Source organism: Equus caballus, chromosome 1, assembly GCF_041296265.1.
Source record: "Equus caballus isolate H_3958 breed thoroughbred chromosome 1, TB-T2T, whole genome shotgun sequence".
NCBI lineage: Eukaryota > Metazoa > Chordata > Mammalia > Perissodactyla > Equidae > Equus > Equus caballus.
In genome coordinates this window covers 33,985,596-34,002,878 of record NC_091684.1, presented here as the reverse complement: position 1 = coordinate 34,002,878, position 17,283 = coordinate 33,985,596, and the positions used below count along the sequence as shown (strand labels likewise).

Genomic DNA, 17,283 nt, shown 5'->3' with positions numbered 1-17,283 from the left:
TTTTCCTTTTTCTCCCCAAAGCCCCCCGGTACATAGTTGTGTATTCTTCGTTGTGGGTCCTTCTAGTTGTGGCATGTGGGACGCTGCCTCAGCGTGGTTTGATGAGCAGTGCCATGTCCGCGCCCAGGATTCGAACTAACGAAACACTGGGCCGCCTGCAGCGGAGCGCACGAACTTAACCACTCGGCCACGGGGCCAGCCCCTAATATCCATTGATTTTTAAAAAACAATTAAAAATGAGTTTAATACTTTTTAATTGACTTGCATTATATTATTGTCAACTGTTTGTATATATTTGAAAGTCTACAAACACATATGTGCAAGATATGTTATTAATTCAGACTACAGACAATACTTGAAGGGCATATAGATTTAAGGACAGCTGTAAAAAAAACATAGTCTAGGACCGGCCCATGGCTGAGTGGTTAACTTTGTGCACTCCGCTTCAGTGGCCCAGGGTTTTGCGGTTCAGATCCTTGGTGCAGACATTGGCACTGCTCATCAAACCATGCTGAGGTGCCATCCCACATACCACAACTAGAAGGATACACAACTAAAATATACAACTCTTTACTGGGGGGCTTTGGGGAGAAGGAAAAATAAAATCTTTAAAAGAACAAAAACATAGTCTACAAGTTGGGAACCATTGGCTTGTAGACTAATTGGGAAGAGAAGTTAGGAAAGTATGAAATAACTGGAAAAATAATTCCAAGATAAAACATATTTATGTGTCAAGGAATCTCCAAACATAGGAAAACTCACTCAGAGGTAATTATTGGGCAGAAAGTTCAGCTATGCACAAAGATATAACAATTGTCTGTAAATGAGAGTGATTTGATAGTTAAAGAATTTCCCTGACTCCCTACCCATTGACTTGACATGGTTCTACAAACTTTTAATCACTAGGGGTATCAGTTGATTTAAATAACTGGTTTCCTAGAATAACCTAGTTAAGGGCAAACAATATTATTTGAGAAAGTTGACGTGTGCCTTGCACAAGGCCTGGTGCATAGTTGAGTACTCAATAAATATTAGTTGAATGAATGAATGAATAGAAGTTATCAGTGTTTACAGAATGATAAATTAGTACTATTTATAAGATTAACTATAACTTAAGGCAAAGAACAGTCATTGGTATAATGAACATCGAGCGAATAAACTTTAATGCAGGAAAAAGAAAAGTGGGCTTTAGATGGGGTCCAATGGTGGTGAATAGAGGCAACTACTATGTGTGTGTGTGTCTGTGTGTATGTGTATGGGAGGATCACTGAGGTGGTTATTGCTTTTATTAAAGCAGAGAAAAGGCAGTGTAATAGATTTCCATTCAGGAAAATTTGGGGAGTGGTGTTGAAATGCTGCACAGGGTAGTTTGTGGACATTTGAAAACCATTTCTACTAGAAAAGATATGCACATGAAATACAATTAACTAAGAATGGCACATATGTATTTAACCTTTAACAACTGTCTAGTAGGTACCGAGTACCCACAATCACCTGATCCAGGAAAGAAATCTACAAGTCATTCGTGACCCCTCTCTTTACCTCTCTTTTCATCCCTCACATCCAACCATAACTGTTCCTACTGAGTCTGTTTTATTTCAGGTCTTTATCCCATAGCCTGACTACTCAAATAATCTCCTAAAATACCTCCCTTTAACCCAAGCTGCATATTGAAACCAGAGTGATTTTTTCTAAATAGGTAAAACCATATTAGTGGCTTCCTATTACCTTCAAGATAACATTCAGTAGCTTTAGCCTGATCTATAAGGCACTGCATAACCTTACTCCTGCTTACCTCTCCAGCCTCATGTTAGGAGCTCTCTGCCTTGGAAATTTATAGTCCAGGGCCTTAAATGGGCTATGCTTTCTGGGTTTTTTTGTTTTTGTTTTTTTGGGTTTTTTTTTAAGAAGATTAGCCCTGAGCTAATATCTGCTGCCAATCCTCCTCTTTTTGCTGAGGAAGACTGGCCCTGAGCTAACATCTGTGCCCATCTTGCTCTACTTTATATGTGGGATGCCTACCACAGCATGGCTTGCCAAGCAGCGCCATGTCTGCACCCGGGATCCGAACCGGCAAACGCCGGGCCGCCGAAGTGGAACGTGCGCACTTAACCACTGCGCCACCGGGTCGGCCCCTGGGCTATGCTTTCTAATATCTGTATATCTTTGTTTTAATGCCTCTTGTTTCTACAACGTTATTTTATTGTTTTCTGCCTAACACCTAGTCAACATACACATTTTATTTAATTCCATGTTACTTTCTCAGGGAGGCTCTTACTTGCCCATTAGGTTAGATTAAATTTTCTTTCTTTGTATACTCACATAGCACTTATGTATTTGCCCTTTCATAATATTCATCACACTTGTAATTACTTGTTCTGTCTTTTTCCCTGCTGGGATGTTAGTTACCAGCACCTAAAATACTTCCTCCAACATAATAGATATCTGTTATGTATTTATTGATTTGAATCGAGTGTCGCATACTCCATGAAGTCTTTCCTTACTATTGTCTGCCATTGTCTTATTTATGCCCACACTCTAGCTTGCGTGTGCTTCTATCATAACACGTATGACATTTTATTGCATTGATTAATTTACGTGTCTGTAAGCTTCTTGAACCCAGAGAGCATGTCTTTTTATCTTTTTATCCCCTCTTAGCCAGCACAGTGCCTGGCAAGTAGTAAGCACCCAATAAATACTTACTAAATAAATGAATGGCAATAGGCTTCTATTTCTAGCAGTATGGTAGACTAGATTTCTTGAATGACCCTTCTAGTGAAAACAACTAAAAATGTCTGGTAAAAGACAAATATTATCTTTAGAGACATATTGCTGAAATGGCAAGAAGGTAAGGAATCTGCAAAAGCCAAAAACAAAGTGAAAGGAGAAATCCTAAAAATTAAAGATTTTACATTGAGGATATTTGTTAAGCACTAGTAATCCGGAGCTAACATTCAAATGACTTCATGGAGTGCCAGAGACAGAAGATAAAGCCAAGTTTAACTTAATTGGAAAGTCTAATAGGAAATCACTATATAATGGGTGTTAAACCTCATGAAAGGAAGAATGTAAAGGGGATAACAAATGAACTTGTCTTTGACCTTTACTCTAGGCAGGAGGGGAAAAATACTCCTTTGAAAAGTCATAATCACAAGCCCACAATCATGCAGATTTATGACCTGAATTTACACTACTTATGTGGTCTAAAATCTCAGATTTAGAATTTAACTTAAAATAGCCCCAGGTTGGTAGTGACACCAGACAATTGGCAAAGCCAATAAGTAGTCTTTCTGGAAGAACACAACTTTAACCCTAGCTCAGAGATATTCCAAAGATGTGAAATTCTAAGGAACATGAGTTTACAAACAGAAATAAGTCAGGAAGGATTGATGAGCAAAGAAAGTAGTAAATATGTGGATAATTCTTAATGAGCAATGATATAATGATGTCTTCTGGGGTATAAAAATATAGAGAGAGTTAAAATATAAAGCTTCTAGAGTGGAGTGAACAATGGAGGAGGTAAATGTAATTAAAGATACCTGCATTGACTGGGAGGAAAGTAAAGGTAGAGCTTAATGTTAGACTTTGATAAATCAAGGACTTAGATTTTACCTTATAACCTCTAAAGGAAAAGAATAAAAAGATATAGTTTCCAAATCAATAGAAGAGGAAAATGGCATAGTAAGAAAATACTCAACCAGTCTAAAAGAAGGCAAGAAAAGAGAGAAAAAGGAACATAGAAACAGATGTGACAGGTAGAAAGCATAAAAGAAAATGGTGGAGTTAAACCTAAATGTATCTAAATGGATTAAGTGCTCCATTTTTATCTAGATTGATAGACTGGATTAAAATTAAAAAAACAAAATCCAATTATATGTTATTTACAAGGGACTTATCTAGAACATAAGGATATAGAAAGATAGAGAATAAAAATAGTGAAAAAAATATGCCACACAAACTCTAACAAAATAAAGCTGGCATAGCTATGTTAATGTAAGATAAAATAAATATTTAAGGCAAAAAGCTTTACTGGAGATGAAGAGGGCCACATCAAAATGATGTGGGTTAATTCACATATATTCGTATATATGTGTGTGTGTGTGTATATATATGTATATATATATAGCTAAGTTGAGATGATTCCAGGAATGCTAGGATGATTTAACATTAGAAAATCAATCAGTGTAATGTATCACACTAATAATTTGTTTGCAACGTCATGAAATACAATAAGCATCTTTTTAAGCAGTACATTACTTCAAAATACAAATAATATGCTCACACTACCCATCAGGCAAAGTACCTCTAAATTTGAAGCAATGGTTCTAATGGTTCTAAGCAATGGTTTCTAATCTGAAAAAAGTATAATAAGTGCACCACAGAATGTCCAGAAAACCTGGAAATATATAGATTTTAGCAGAGCACTTTTGAATAGTGAAAAATCTGTAAGTTATATAAGAGTGAATCTCTAAATGGAATTTCAGTCTCTATATCAAGATGTGGGTAAAATGAAAAAAAATCGTAAGATGGGAAGTCCAGCAGATTTAGTGGAATACATTCTTCCAGGCCATTTTTAATGACTTGTAGTGCTAATCCATCAACATCTTTTTGATCTACCATAATTATTGTAGTAATACAAAACAGCTCTATGACTTAGAAAGGGAAAAGGACTTCTCTCTACTGCACAGTATGTTACGGACTTGGAAACAGATAAAATCCCTTCGACAACGGCAAGGGTTTACAAGCACCCCAATAAAGTTACAGTTTCAGAGGTGAGTGGCTCTCTATTTGTTCTTATAGGTCTGCTGAGGAACTACCCATGAATCACTGGGAATTCACAGTAACTGGGAGAAAATCCAGAAGCTAGACTACTATTTGATGTAGTCAACAAAAGACTTGTATCTTGAATATATAAACAATTCTTACAAATTAATAAGACAACTCGATTAAAAACTAGGCAAAAGATTTGAACAGACACTTCGCCAAAGAAGAATGGCAAATGAACACATGAAAAGATGCTCAACATCATGTCATGTCAATAGATAAATGTAAATTAAAACCACAATGGGATATACTACACACCTATTAGAATGGCTAACATCCAAAACAAAACAAGAAAGAAAACAAAGACAATAACAAATGCTGGCAAGGATGCTGATCAATAAGAACTCTCATTGCTGGTGGGAGTGCAACATGGGAAAGCCACTTTGGAAACAGTTTGGCACTTTCTTATAAAGTTAAACGTAGACCTAGAAATCATACTCCTAGGTAAAACGTGTAAGTCATAAAAACTTGTCTAGTGGAGGAGATAGTTACGATTAAAAACTATGCTTAATCATGTAAGCTGTTTGTGAACTCACAGTGAAATAACTGGTTCCTTCCCCACAACCCATTATCCTGGGTCTTTGTTTTTCAAAACTGTAAAAGATGAGTGTAATTTCAGGCAATTAAGAAAGATATTTAACTTTTGATTTTTTTCCTGCTGCAATGGTTTAGAAAGTCCTTCTGACAGTTTCTAAACCTAACCCAGCGTGGAACTTTGTTTATCTTAGACACCTAAGTTCATGTAAACTTTCTGTCTTGCCTTTAATCCTTTAAACCAGTCAATACACCCATGCGTTAAGAACCTCTCCTCAGAAAAGGAGAGCCACAGATGCCGTAAGCTTCCTCAGAACACCAGCTCTGGGCCAATATTGCCTGCTTGTCACCTACTCTTTTTCTCACTACTATGTACTCTAATCTCGTGTGAGGCCCTTTGCATTTGTTCATCCTTAGATTTAACATTCGACCTTCCCAGTGGACTTTGGCTTGGGTTTGTGTCTCCAGTTTACTTCTGGTAGAGGACTTCTGAACTAAATCCCACAGCGACAGTGACAAGGTTGGCCCCAGCAGGGCTAGCCCCAGCTACCTTAAATTGGGGCATTTAGTTTGAGCAGTTAAAGTATCGTTCTGATCAACTAGAAAAGCTGTATGTTTGAAGATGCTCCTGGGAACTCTGTTTCGTGGTCAAGTTAACCACTAGTGACTTCACCACAAGCCTTCGTCTTGTGAACCCTAACTGAATAAGCCTATAGCCAGACTTACAGGGAAGACAGTACTTATGCCAAGAAAGCCTGGGACCTAGAGCTTACATTACCTTTTCCTCACGTATTTTTGTTTTGTGCATATTGAATTTGACCAGTATTGGGTCTGGGTTTTCAACACAGGTAGTCTGATCTCAAGCCCATAAGGTGTGTAATATCTACACTAGATTCCCTGTATTTTATTTCAGAAGACAAAAAACATATGATATTCTTAAAATAGCTTTAATGAGATAGAATTCACATACCGTACAGTTGACCCATTTAAAGTGTACAGTTCGATGGTTGTTAGTATATTCACAGAGTTGTGTAACCATCACCACAATTTAACATTTTATTACATTCTAGTCGTCACCTCTCACATGTGTGGACGTATGTTTTTATTTCTTTAGGGTGTATACCTAGGAACGGAATTGCTGGGTCATATGGCACATCTAGGCTTAACATTTTGAGGAACTGTTAGGCTGTTTTCCAAAGCAGCTGCACCATTTTATATTCCCAACAGAGCATATGATATTTTATCAAAGAATCTCCTTTTTAAAACATTAAAATTAAAAAACAAATTTTTTTACTGAAAAGAATAAAGCCCTGAGCTATCAGGAAAAGTCGTCCCAGATCAATTATTTTCTGAAGGTGTTCCAGGTAACTGGGATTTTGCTGGACTACTAACAAAAGAGGAATAATAATAATACCTACTTCATAGGGTTGTTGTGAGTATTAAATGAATTAATATGTGTAGAGTATTCAGAACATTGCCTGGCATGTACTTAGTAAGTACTATATAGGAGTTACCTAGTATCTAGCAGTAGTATAGTAATGTCTGAACTGCTTACTGTTTATGCATAAATACCAAGGAGTATAACTGGGATTTACCACTTAATAGCACCGTGGTCACCTGCCCTTATACATGGCATGTTCTCACAGCATAAAAATCATGGGAGGAAGAAAAATGAGAGGAAACATGGTGTGTGTCCTTAATTTTATATCTTCCTTCCCCCTTGGTTACTTATTCTCACCAGAGAAAATGTTACTTGATGGCTTTAAAAAGGGCTATAAACACTAATGGTAAATTTGCTGGGTAGGGAGAAATCTGTGAAAACTGAGAACAAACTTATGAAGTTTTTAAAAATATATATGTAAGTTTATCATATTGATAATTTCCTTGAGATGTAAAATTATTTGTTGTAAGAGATTACATGTTTGTGTGTATGTGTGTGTGTATGTGTGTGTGCGTGTGTGTGTTTTGGCAAGACCTCTAGTAACTCTCAAATACTTCCATTATTTCTGCTTTAAATAACTCTATTTATTATTAATTAGGATAAGAATGAATAAACGTGATGAGGAAGAACTGTCAGGAATGTCTAAGACTGAGAAGAAAATGGAAGGAAAAGTTTTCAAGAATGGGGAAAAGCAGGAGGTATCTATATTGCAAAATAAAATTCAACTTATCTTAACTAGTTATAATATTAAATTGTTTGGTAGAATAGGAAATTTTGGTATTCGTAACAGTTACCCAACAAAATGACAAATGTAAGAAATAGAAGTTTAATTTTAAGGGTAATTATCCTAAGCAATAAACTTACGTTGTAAATTATATACTTATTTTTTTTGTTTCTAGAGCCTCTCATATTTAGCTTCAGAACTTGAAGAAACAGATATTGAAAGAAGAAAGCCAATTACCTTGATGCCACAACTTTCTTTCACTGCAGAATTAACAAACTTTTCCAAGTGTTCGATGTAAGCATTTTTAAAGGATTATTTCTTCATTATATATTGTCTTTTAATTGGATTGTTTTAAGTAATAATGTTAGATTTCTTGAGTGAGTACCATATGCCGGGCACTTTGCTAAGTTTTTTTTATACATGTGCACATTTAGTTGCCACAATAGCTCTATGGTATTATCCTCAGACTTAGAGATGGGAGTTTTAAGCTTATGGAAAGTTAAGTTGCCCAGGGTCACCCTTCTAATTCATGACTGAGGTGGGACATAAACCAGTTTGGTTGATGATTGGTTTTTGTTTTTTTATGGTAGGAATTTTTGTTCAGGTATAACAATAGGTGGGATATAAAGCCATTGTAAAAAATAAGATAATGCAGTTGCTCTTGCTTGTTAAGGGACCCCTTTTCTTTCATAGAAAGTATTCTGTATTGAGAGGGGCCTCTGGGCAATTTTTTACTTCGACACAAACTTCTTTCCTTCCCAGTTGTGACTTCTTTGAGTTGTAATGTTTTCTCCCTGCTCACAGGACATTTGTGCAAAAACAGATATCATACAGATCCCCATTTCTGCCATCTCCAGGCCTGTGGATCTCATCTCCCTTAAAGAAGAAATGGCAACTTAGAGCACTGAACTAGGTCCAACTTTTCAACATCTCTCTCCCATGAGACACTTCATACCAATTCATCTTTGAGTACTGTGAATGTACGTCATTTAGCACAGTGTTAGAAGTGGGTACTTAATAAATATTCATATCCACTAAATGAATGAATGGATGGTTAAATTTTAACATGAACATAAAGAGTAGCAGACACAAAAGCACAATTATCACTACCCTCTCTCTGACGAGAGAAGTGCAGCAATGAAGCTCTGCTTTACCTGTTCTACACGTACTTCCACAAAGGGGCCGACATACTTTATTATGTAAGACACACGTTAAAAAAGGACCATCTAGGGGCCGGCCCGGTGGCGCAGTGGTTAAGTGCACACATTCCGCTTCTTGGTGGCCCGGGGTTCGCTGGGTCGGATACTGGGTGCGGACATGGCACCGCTTGGCAAAAGCCATGCTATGGTAGGCATCCCACATATAAAGTAGAGGAAGATGGGCACGGATGTTAGCTCAGGGCCACTCTTCTTCAGCAAAAAGAGGAGGGTTGGCAGTAGTTAGCTCAGGGCTAATCTTCCTCAAAATAAAAGGACCATCTAAATGAGGACAAGAGAACAGGAGCCATAAAATGGAAGTTGGAAGTAAAGAGGAGAAAGAGAAGGAGGAAAACATTTGTGCTGGAGAGGCTAGACTAAAACTTAGTGGAACTCAAGGCAAACGGAAATATGATGCTTTACATCTTTTCAAAATTGTTGCTATTCTGTGGCATTGCTGTCATTATCCATTTGAAATGTCCCATTGCATAAGAATTGATTCTCTGGAAGAGAATAATATACTGATGTCAAGGATAGAAATCAAGGAGTACAGGGATTAAAGAAGAATTAAAGAGTTTACAGGTGAAGAAAAAGGTAAGATTTCCTGAAGATAAATATAATCCTGAATTAAGGAATTTCCATAATCAGTTCATGAGCTCATTATTAAAACTGCTTTCAGGGGCTGGCCTGGTGGCGCAGCGGTTATGTGCCCATGTTCTGCTTTGGCAGCCTGGTGTCCGCTGGTTTGGATCCCGGGTGTGGACATGGCACTGCTCATCAAGCCATGCTGTGGCAGACGTCCCACCTATAAGGTGGAGGAGGATGGGCGCGGATGTTGGCTCAGGGCTGGTCTTCCTCAGCAAAAAGAGGAGAATTGGCAGATGTTAGCTCAGGGCTGAAGTTCTGCAAAAAAACCAAAACAAAACTACTTTCAAAGGGAAACGTAAAGGACAAATTTTACTAAACTATTTCTCTAACGGTAATTGGGAGAGTGGTCAGAAGAGGCTAACAGGAAGATAGGAAAAGTAAATAATCTTGTGTCCCATAACACTCTGAGAAGTTCACAGAGAAGATGGGCTGATATGGGGGCAGGGTGATCCTGGGCCCATAGGATGATTAGGATGGAGAACAGAGGGAGATTTTATGTTTCAACCTAAGGATTATCTTCCAACCAGTCTTCTCCTTTCTGAAAAAGAGGATCAAGTCTTAAACATGATTAGGTCAGTTGCCTTGCAGTCAGAAGATATTCACTAAATGTTGGTTGAGTGAATGAACGAATGAGTAAATGGATGGAAGACTCTTTTTAGGAGTTTCACATCACTCAAGGGATCCATTTATTCCCCAACAAGTGTTTTCCTAGAAGCCCCAGGGAAATAACCTCTGGCTTGCCTCTCTGATCTTTGGGTTCAGAGAAAGAATGTCCTGGAGAAAAAGGGTGTACAACCTAAAGCCTAAAGGGATTTACAAAGACCTTTAAAGGGACACAGTAATCCTATTGACTTAGAGCGACATCCTTGATGTTATTGAAAACATGGTATGTGTGCATGTGTGTGTCTTTTAAAAGTTAGAGAATATTTTTGAATTCTTGATTCAAGCTCCCCCACTCCCATTCCTAAGTCCCTCAGTTTTCTCCTCTCGTAAGACATCTTATTATGGGTAAGTGCTGTAATCTTTTTAAGTTATAGTTTAGTAAAGTAAATAGCTGAATGATTTATAGTACCTTGATTTTATGTTTCTTTCCATTTTTGAGTGAATATCTTTCTTTAAAAACATTTGACTGCGTAGGAGAGGCTTTTATCCACGTATAGGGACGTGTTATTGGGCTTAAAGATACCATTTGACCTCTAAAAAGAGCATATTTTAAGATGCTAAGGTATGTTTTGAAAAGAACAGTATTTTATATCCGTTTTGCTTTTCAAGGGTCCTTTAAAGGTTTATTTATTTTTAGGCATGAACAAAAGAGGAGAGCCAAAATTCAGAAGCTTAAATATTTTATTAAAATATGGTACAACGATAAACAGGTTTCTCGTACTTCAGTATCTTCCCTACAGTGTGATTTTAAAGTCATGTTTCAGCAAATTTTCAATATTCAGTTAATATGTTGGCCTGAAACAATTTGCTTGGAGGTATGCCATTGTCATTTACTTCTGTACCTTATTTTATGCCATACTTAATTTAAAATTTCTTGTTAGCTACTGTTATATATGATAAGTAATCACTTTTATATTAAGAGATGACTAATCTATATGGGTAGTCAAGATATTTATAAATAATGTATTTATAATCCATCATAGTCTTTTATACTATAAGCACAAATTTATTTGATTTATGGTTTCTCTAAATACTTAGTTTCCTTCCTTCTAAAATTCTACCAACCATGGATGTGCAGTGTTACCGTTCATTTGGTATTGAGGTAGAAGAGAGCTGTTTAAACTATAATGAGTAGTACAGCTATTAGAAGTGTCGAATGATTTCTCCAAATTGCCCCAGCCCTGGTTTGGTGATTTCACTCTCTTGCTGTATTTGTTGTTTGTCTTTTCTTGCATTTTGGATCCCTTTAAGAATGGATGAAAGAACAAACACGCAACAGACCCCTGATCCCTGTCCAGAGACCCACACCATAAGAACCCCTGCACTAAAAGAAGAAGCAAATAGAATGATAGAGAAAAATTAGAGACAGTAAAGAAGTCTAGACAAGAGGTCTTAATAGCTAATATGGGGTTGAACTTGCATCTGCACCTGACAGAAAAGTTATGAGGGAATAAAGATTTGTGTATGTGAGCATGGGGTGGAGTTTGAGGAGCGGGGAGAGGATTATGATTACAAATCTAAATCAAAGTTATTTTTACAATGCTTAAAATAATTTTGTTCTATCCCCAGTCTGAGGCTGTATTCATTTTGTTCATTTGTGCTATCAAGTTTCTATCGTCTTAAAATGTACCTCTGTTGAAATGCCTATTTAAAAAATATACTGACTGTACTTTCGTACTATCGTACCTAAAATAAATTGTGATATAATAATGCAACCACTTTAAAATCTGCCCCCCTCAAAGTAGATAAATGTGTATTTTGAATCCTTCATCTTCCCATCACTGAGCACATGATCCTAACACACTAAGAGGCAAGGAAAGAAAGGAATCTATCCATGGATAAATTGCACCATTAGCAGCTGCAAAAATTGCAAAATAAATCTATACATCCTAGCCTAACAGATTCTAACCTACATTTCTAATTTTATTTGTTTATTAATTATTGAGGTAACATTGGTCTATAATGTTATATAAATTTCAGGTGTACATCATTATATTTTGACTTCTGTACAGACTACATGGTGTTCACCACTAGAAGTCTGCCATCCATCACCGTACAAATGTGGCCCTTTACCCTTTCACCCTCCCCCACTCTCGCCTTCCCCCTCGGGTAATCACCAATCTATTCTCTATATCTATGTGTTTGTTGTTGTTGTTGTTTTATCTTCCACATGTTAGCTTGGAATATCTTTCCATTTCTTTCTATTTGATTTCTTTCAACGTTTTATAGTTTTCAGTGTACAGGTCTTTCACCTCCTTGGTTAAATTTATTCCTAGATATTTTATTCCTTTTGTTGTGATTTCTGGGATTGTAAATGGGATTGTATCCTTGGTTTATCTTTCTGCTGTTTCATTGTTAGTGTATAGAAACACAACTGATTTTTGTATGTTGATTTTCTACCCTGCAACTTTACTGAATTAATTTATTATTTCTAATAGTTTTTTGGTGGATTCTTTAGGGTTTTTGATATATAAAATCATGTCATCTGCAAATAGTGACAGTTTTACTTCTTCCTTTCCAATTTGGATCCCTTTTATTTCTTTTTGTTGCCTAATTGTTCTGGCTAGGACTTCCAATACTATGTTGAATAAGAGTGGCAAAAGTGAGTATCCTTGTCTTGTTCCTGTCCTTATAGGAATAGCTTTCAGTTTTTCACCATTGAATATGATGTTAGGGGCCAGCCTGGTAGCGCAGTGGTTAAGTTCGCATGTTCTGCTTCTTGGCGGCCTGGGGTTCGTGGGTTCGGATCCCGGGTGCGGACATGACCCTGCTTGTCAAAAAGCCATGCTGTGGTAGGCATCCCATACATAAAGTAGAGGAAGATGGGCATGGATGTTAGTTCAGGGCCAGTCTTCCTCAGAAAAAAAAAAAGAGGATTGGCAGCAGTTAGCTCAGGGCTAATCTTCTTCTTCAAAAAAAGTGAATATGATGTTAACTGTGGTTTGTCATGTGTGGCCTTTATTATGTTGAGGGACTTTCCTTCTATACTCATTGTATTGACAGTTTTTATCATAAATGGGTGCTGAATCTTTTTTTTTTTTTTTGAGGAAGATTAGCCCTGAGCTAACATCTGCCACCAATCCTCATCTTTTTTTTTTTTCTGAGGAAGACTGGCCCTGAGCTAACCTCCGTGCCCATCTGCCTCTACTTTATATATGGGAAGCCTGCCACAGCATGGCTTGACAAGCAGCATGTAGGTCCACACCCAGAATCGACTGGTGAACCCCAGGCTGCCAAAGTGGAACATGTGAACTTAACCGCTGCACCAGCGGGCTGGCCCCTGGATGCTGAATCTTGTCAAATGCTTTCTCTGATCTCTTGAGATGATGATGTGATTTTTATTCTTCATTTTGTTAAGGTGGTGTGTCACGTTAATTGATTTGTGGATGTTGAACCATCCTGGCATCCCTGGGATAAATCCCACTTGATTATGATATATGATCCTTTTAATGTATTGTTGTATTCGATTTGCTAACATTTTGTTGAGAGTTTTTGCATTTGTGTTCATCAGTGATATTGCCCTGTAATTTTCTTTTTTTGTGTTGTTCTTGTCTGGTTTGGTATCAGGGTAATGTTGGCCTCTTAAAATGAGTTAGGAAGCATCCCCTCCTCTTCAGTTTTCTCAAAGAGTTTGAGAAGGATAAGTATTAAGTCTTCTTTGACTGTTTGGTGGAATTTAGTGGGAAAGCCACCTGGTCCTGCACTTTTGTTTTTTGGGAGGTTTTTGATTACTGTTTCAATCTCCTTACTAGTGATGAGTGTACTCAGATTATTTTGTATTGATTCAGTTTTGGAATGTTGTATAATTCTAAGAATTTATTCATTTCTTCTAAGTTATCCAAATTTGTTGGTGTATAGCTTTTCATAGTATTCTCTTGTAATTCTTTGTATTTCTGTGGTATCTGTTGTAATTTCTTTTCTTTTTTTTCTAATTTTATTTATTTGAGCCTTCTCTATTTTTTTCTTAGTGAGTCTAGCTAAGGATTTGTCAATTTTGTTTACCTTTTTAGCTCTTAGTTTCGTTCATCTTCTCTATTGTCTTTTTAGTCTCTATTTCATTTATTTCCACTTTGATTTTCATTCTTTCCTTCCTTCTACTGATTTTGCACTTTGTTCTTTTTCTGGTTCCTTTAGGTGTAATGTAAGATTGTTTGAGATTTTTTTTTCTTGTTTTTTGAGGTAGGCCTGTATTGCTATAAACTCCCCTCTTAACCACTTTTCCTGTGTCCCGTAGATTTTCATATATTTTATTTTCATTTGTCTCTAGGTATTTTTTTAATTTCTCCTTTGATTTCTTCATTGACCCAATAGTTGTTTAGTAGTATTTTGTTTGCTCTCCATGTATTTGTGATTTTTCCAGTATTCTTGTAGTTCATTTCTATTTTCATACCATTGTGGTCAGAAAAGATGCTTGCTATTATTTCATTCTTTTTAAATTTATTGAGACTTGTTTTGTGACCTGATACATGATCTGTCCTGGGGAATGTTCCATGCGCATTTGAAAAGAATGTATATTCTGCAGTTTAGGGATGGAATGTTTTGTATATATCTATTAAGTCTGTCTAGTCTCATGTGTCATTTAAGGCCAGTGTTTCCTTAATGATCATCTGTCTGAATGATCTATCCATTGGTGTGAGTGTGGTGTTAAAGTCCCCTAGTATTATTGTGCTACTGTCAGTTTCTCCTTTTATGTCTGTTAATATTTGCTTTCTGTATATAGATGCTCCTGTGTTAACAGGGTACATAGATATTCACAAGTATTATATCCTCTTGTTGAATTGTTCCCTTTATCATTATGCAGTGCCCTTCTTTGTCTCTTGTTACAGATTTTGTTTTAAAGCCTATTTTGTCTGATATAAGTATTGCTACCCCAGCTTTCTTTTCATTTCCAATTGCATGGAATATCTTTTTCCATTCCTTCACTTTCAGTCTACATGTGTCTTTAGATTTCAAGTGTATCTCTTGTATGCAGCATATATATGGGTCTTGTTTTTTAATCTATTCAGCTGCTCTTTGTCTTTTGATTGGAGCATTTAGTCCATTTACATTTAAAGTAATTATTGATAGGTATGTACTTATGGCCATTTTGTTACTTTTTAATGGTTGATTTGTAGTTCTTCTCTGTTCCTTTCTTCTTCTCTTACTCTCTTCCCTTGTGATTTGATTTTCTTTAGTGTTATGTTTGAGTTCCTTTCTCTTTATTTTTTTGTGTATTTATTATAGGTTTCTGTTTTGTGGTTACCATGAGGTTCATATGTAATAACCTAGGTGTATAGCAATCTGTGTTAAGTCGATGGTCTCTTAAGTTTGACTTCATACTAAAAGCCCTACACACTTTTACTCCCACACCATTTTATTTTTTTGACATCATATTTTACCTCTTATAATTTTGTGTATCCCTTACCCTCTTATTGTAGGAATCTAGGTAACTTTAGTGCTTTTGTCCTTTGACCATCGTGCTAACGTTATAGACAGGTGGTCCACTACCTTTACTATATATTTTTCTTTGATATTTTTTCAGCGATATTTTTTTCTTTGATAATTTTTTAATTTCTATTTGTGGCCTTTTCTTTTCCACTTAAAGAAATCCCTTTAACATTTCTTGTAAGGCCGATTTGGGGGGATGAACTCCTTTAGTTTTTGCTTATCTGGAAAACTCTTTATCTCTCCTTCTATTCTGAATGATAACCTTGCCGGGTAGAGTATTCCTGGTTGCAGGTTTTTTCCTTTCAGCACTTTGAATATATCATGCCGCTCCTTCTAGACTGTAAATTTTCTTCTGAAAAATCAGCTGATAGCCTTATGGACTTTCCCTTGTACATAACTTATTGCTTTTCTCTCGCAGCTTTTAAGATTCTCTCTTTATCTTTAATTCTTGAAATTTTAATTATAATGTGTCTTGGAGTAGATCTCTTTGTGTTCCTCTTGTTTGGTCTTCTCTGTGTTTCCTCAATCTAGATGTCTGCTTCCTCCCCCAGGTTAGGGAAGTTTTCAGCTGTTATTTCTTCAAATAAGTTCTCTGTGCCTTTGTCTCTCACTTCTCCTTCTGGGACGCCTATAATGTGAATGTTAGTACACTTGATGTTGTCCCAGAGGTCCCTTAAACTGTCCTTGTTCTTTTTAATTTTTTCTTTCTTCTGTTCAGCTTGGGTGATCTCTTCTACTCTGTCATCCAGATTGCTGATCTGTTCTTTTGTGTCATCTGCTCTGCTCTTGGTTCCCCCTAGTGAAGTTTTCAATTCAGTTATTGTATTCTTCAGCTCATGTTGGTTGTTTTTTTATATTTTCTAATTCTTTGTTGAAGTTCTCGCTGTGTTCATCTATTCTTCTCCCGAGTTCAGTGAGTATCCTTATGACCGTTAGTTTTGTACTCTTTATCAGGTAGATTGTTTATCTCTGTTTTGTTTAGTTCTTTTCCTGAGCATTTGTCCTGTTCTTTTATTTGGAACATATCCCTTTGTCTCCTCATTTTGCCAAATTCTCTGTGCTTCTTTCCGTGTGTTAGGGAGATAAGCTACATTTCCTGATCTCAGAAATGTGGCCTTATTTAGGAGATGTCTTATGTGGCTCAGCAGCATGCTCCCCTCTCATTACTCATGCCAAAAGCTCCAGGGGTGTCCCTGTGTGGGTTACATGTGCCTTTCTGTTGTGGTGGGGCTGCTATTGCTTTGGGCATGTGGATAGGCTGGGCTATCTGGTATTTTTGTGCTGGTTTCCAGGTCTAGTCTGTGCATGGGCTGGTTTGCCTTTCCTTGAAGTTCTGTAGTTTTCCTGGGCTTTTTCTCCATTGGTTTTAAAAGCCAGGCATTTTGGGGTCTCATCTCTCTTATGCTGGATCTAAGGACTGGAATACCTAATGTGGAGCTCAAATCCACCACTCCCTCTGGAAAAAGCTCTGTACTTTTGAGAGAGCTCCCACCTGTGAAGTGCCACAGCTAAAGTGTGTTTTTCCCTTGGCAGGACTGTATCTCTGCATCTTCTATCCCTCTCTGTGTTGTCCCTTATTATGGAGGTTCTTTTCATCCACTTTCCAGAACTCTCTCAGAGGAGATTGTTCCACAGGTAAAGGTAGGCTTGTTGTGTCCATGGGAGGAGGTGAGCTCAGGATCCTCCTATGCCACCATCTTCCAAACTCTATCGCTAATTCACTTCTTACCATTCCTCTTTACTATTCTTTACTTTAGCCAAACTGAACAGCTTGTTTTTTTCCCATATATCCTTGTAGTTTCCTACTTTTGAGCTTTTGAACATTC

At 36.9% G+C, this 17,283-nt stretch overlaps 1 protein-coding gene across 16 annotated transcripts in view; it reads left to right on the top strand.

Moving 5' to 3' along the window:
* Positions 1–17,283, top strand: part of CC2D2B (coiled-coil and C2 domain containing 2B) — a 103,030-nt gene that overhangs the window by 30,040 nt on the left and 55,707 nt on the right. For 12 of the 16 annotated variants that reach the window (XM_023641842.2, XM_023641837.2, XM_023641813.2 and 9 more), the window contains 4 exons: positions 4,632–4,772; positions 7,398–7,497; positions 7,699–7,817; positions 10,668–10,845. In XM_023641842.2, coding sequence (XP_023497610.1) covers positions 4,632–4,772; positions 7,398–7,497; positions 7,699–7,817; positions 10,668–10,845 — 538 coding nt within the window. The remainder of the gene's footprint in view (positions 1–4,631; positions 4,773–7,397; positions 7,498–7,698; positions 7,818–10,667; positions 10,846–17,283) is intronic. The other 4 variants (XM_023641863.2, XM_070223696.1, XM_070223701.1 and 1 more) reach the window with 1 other exon arrangement.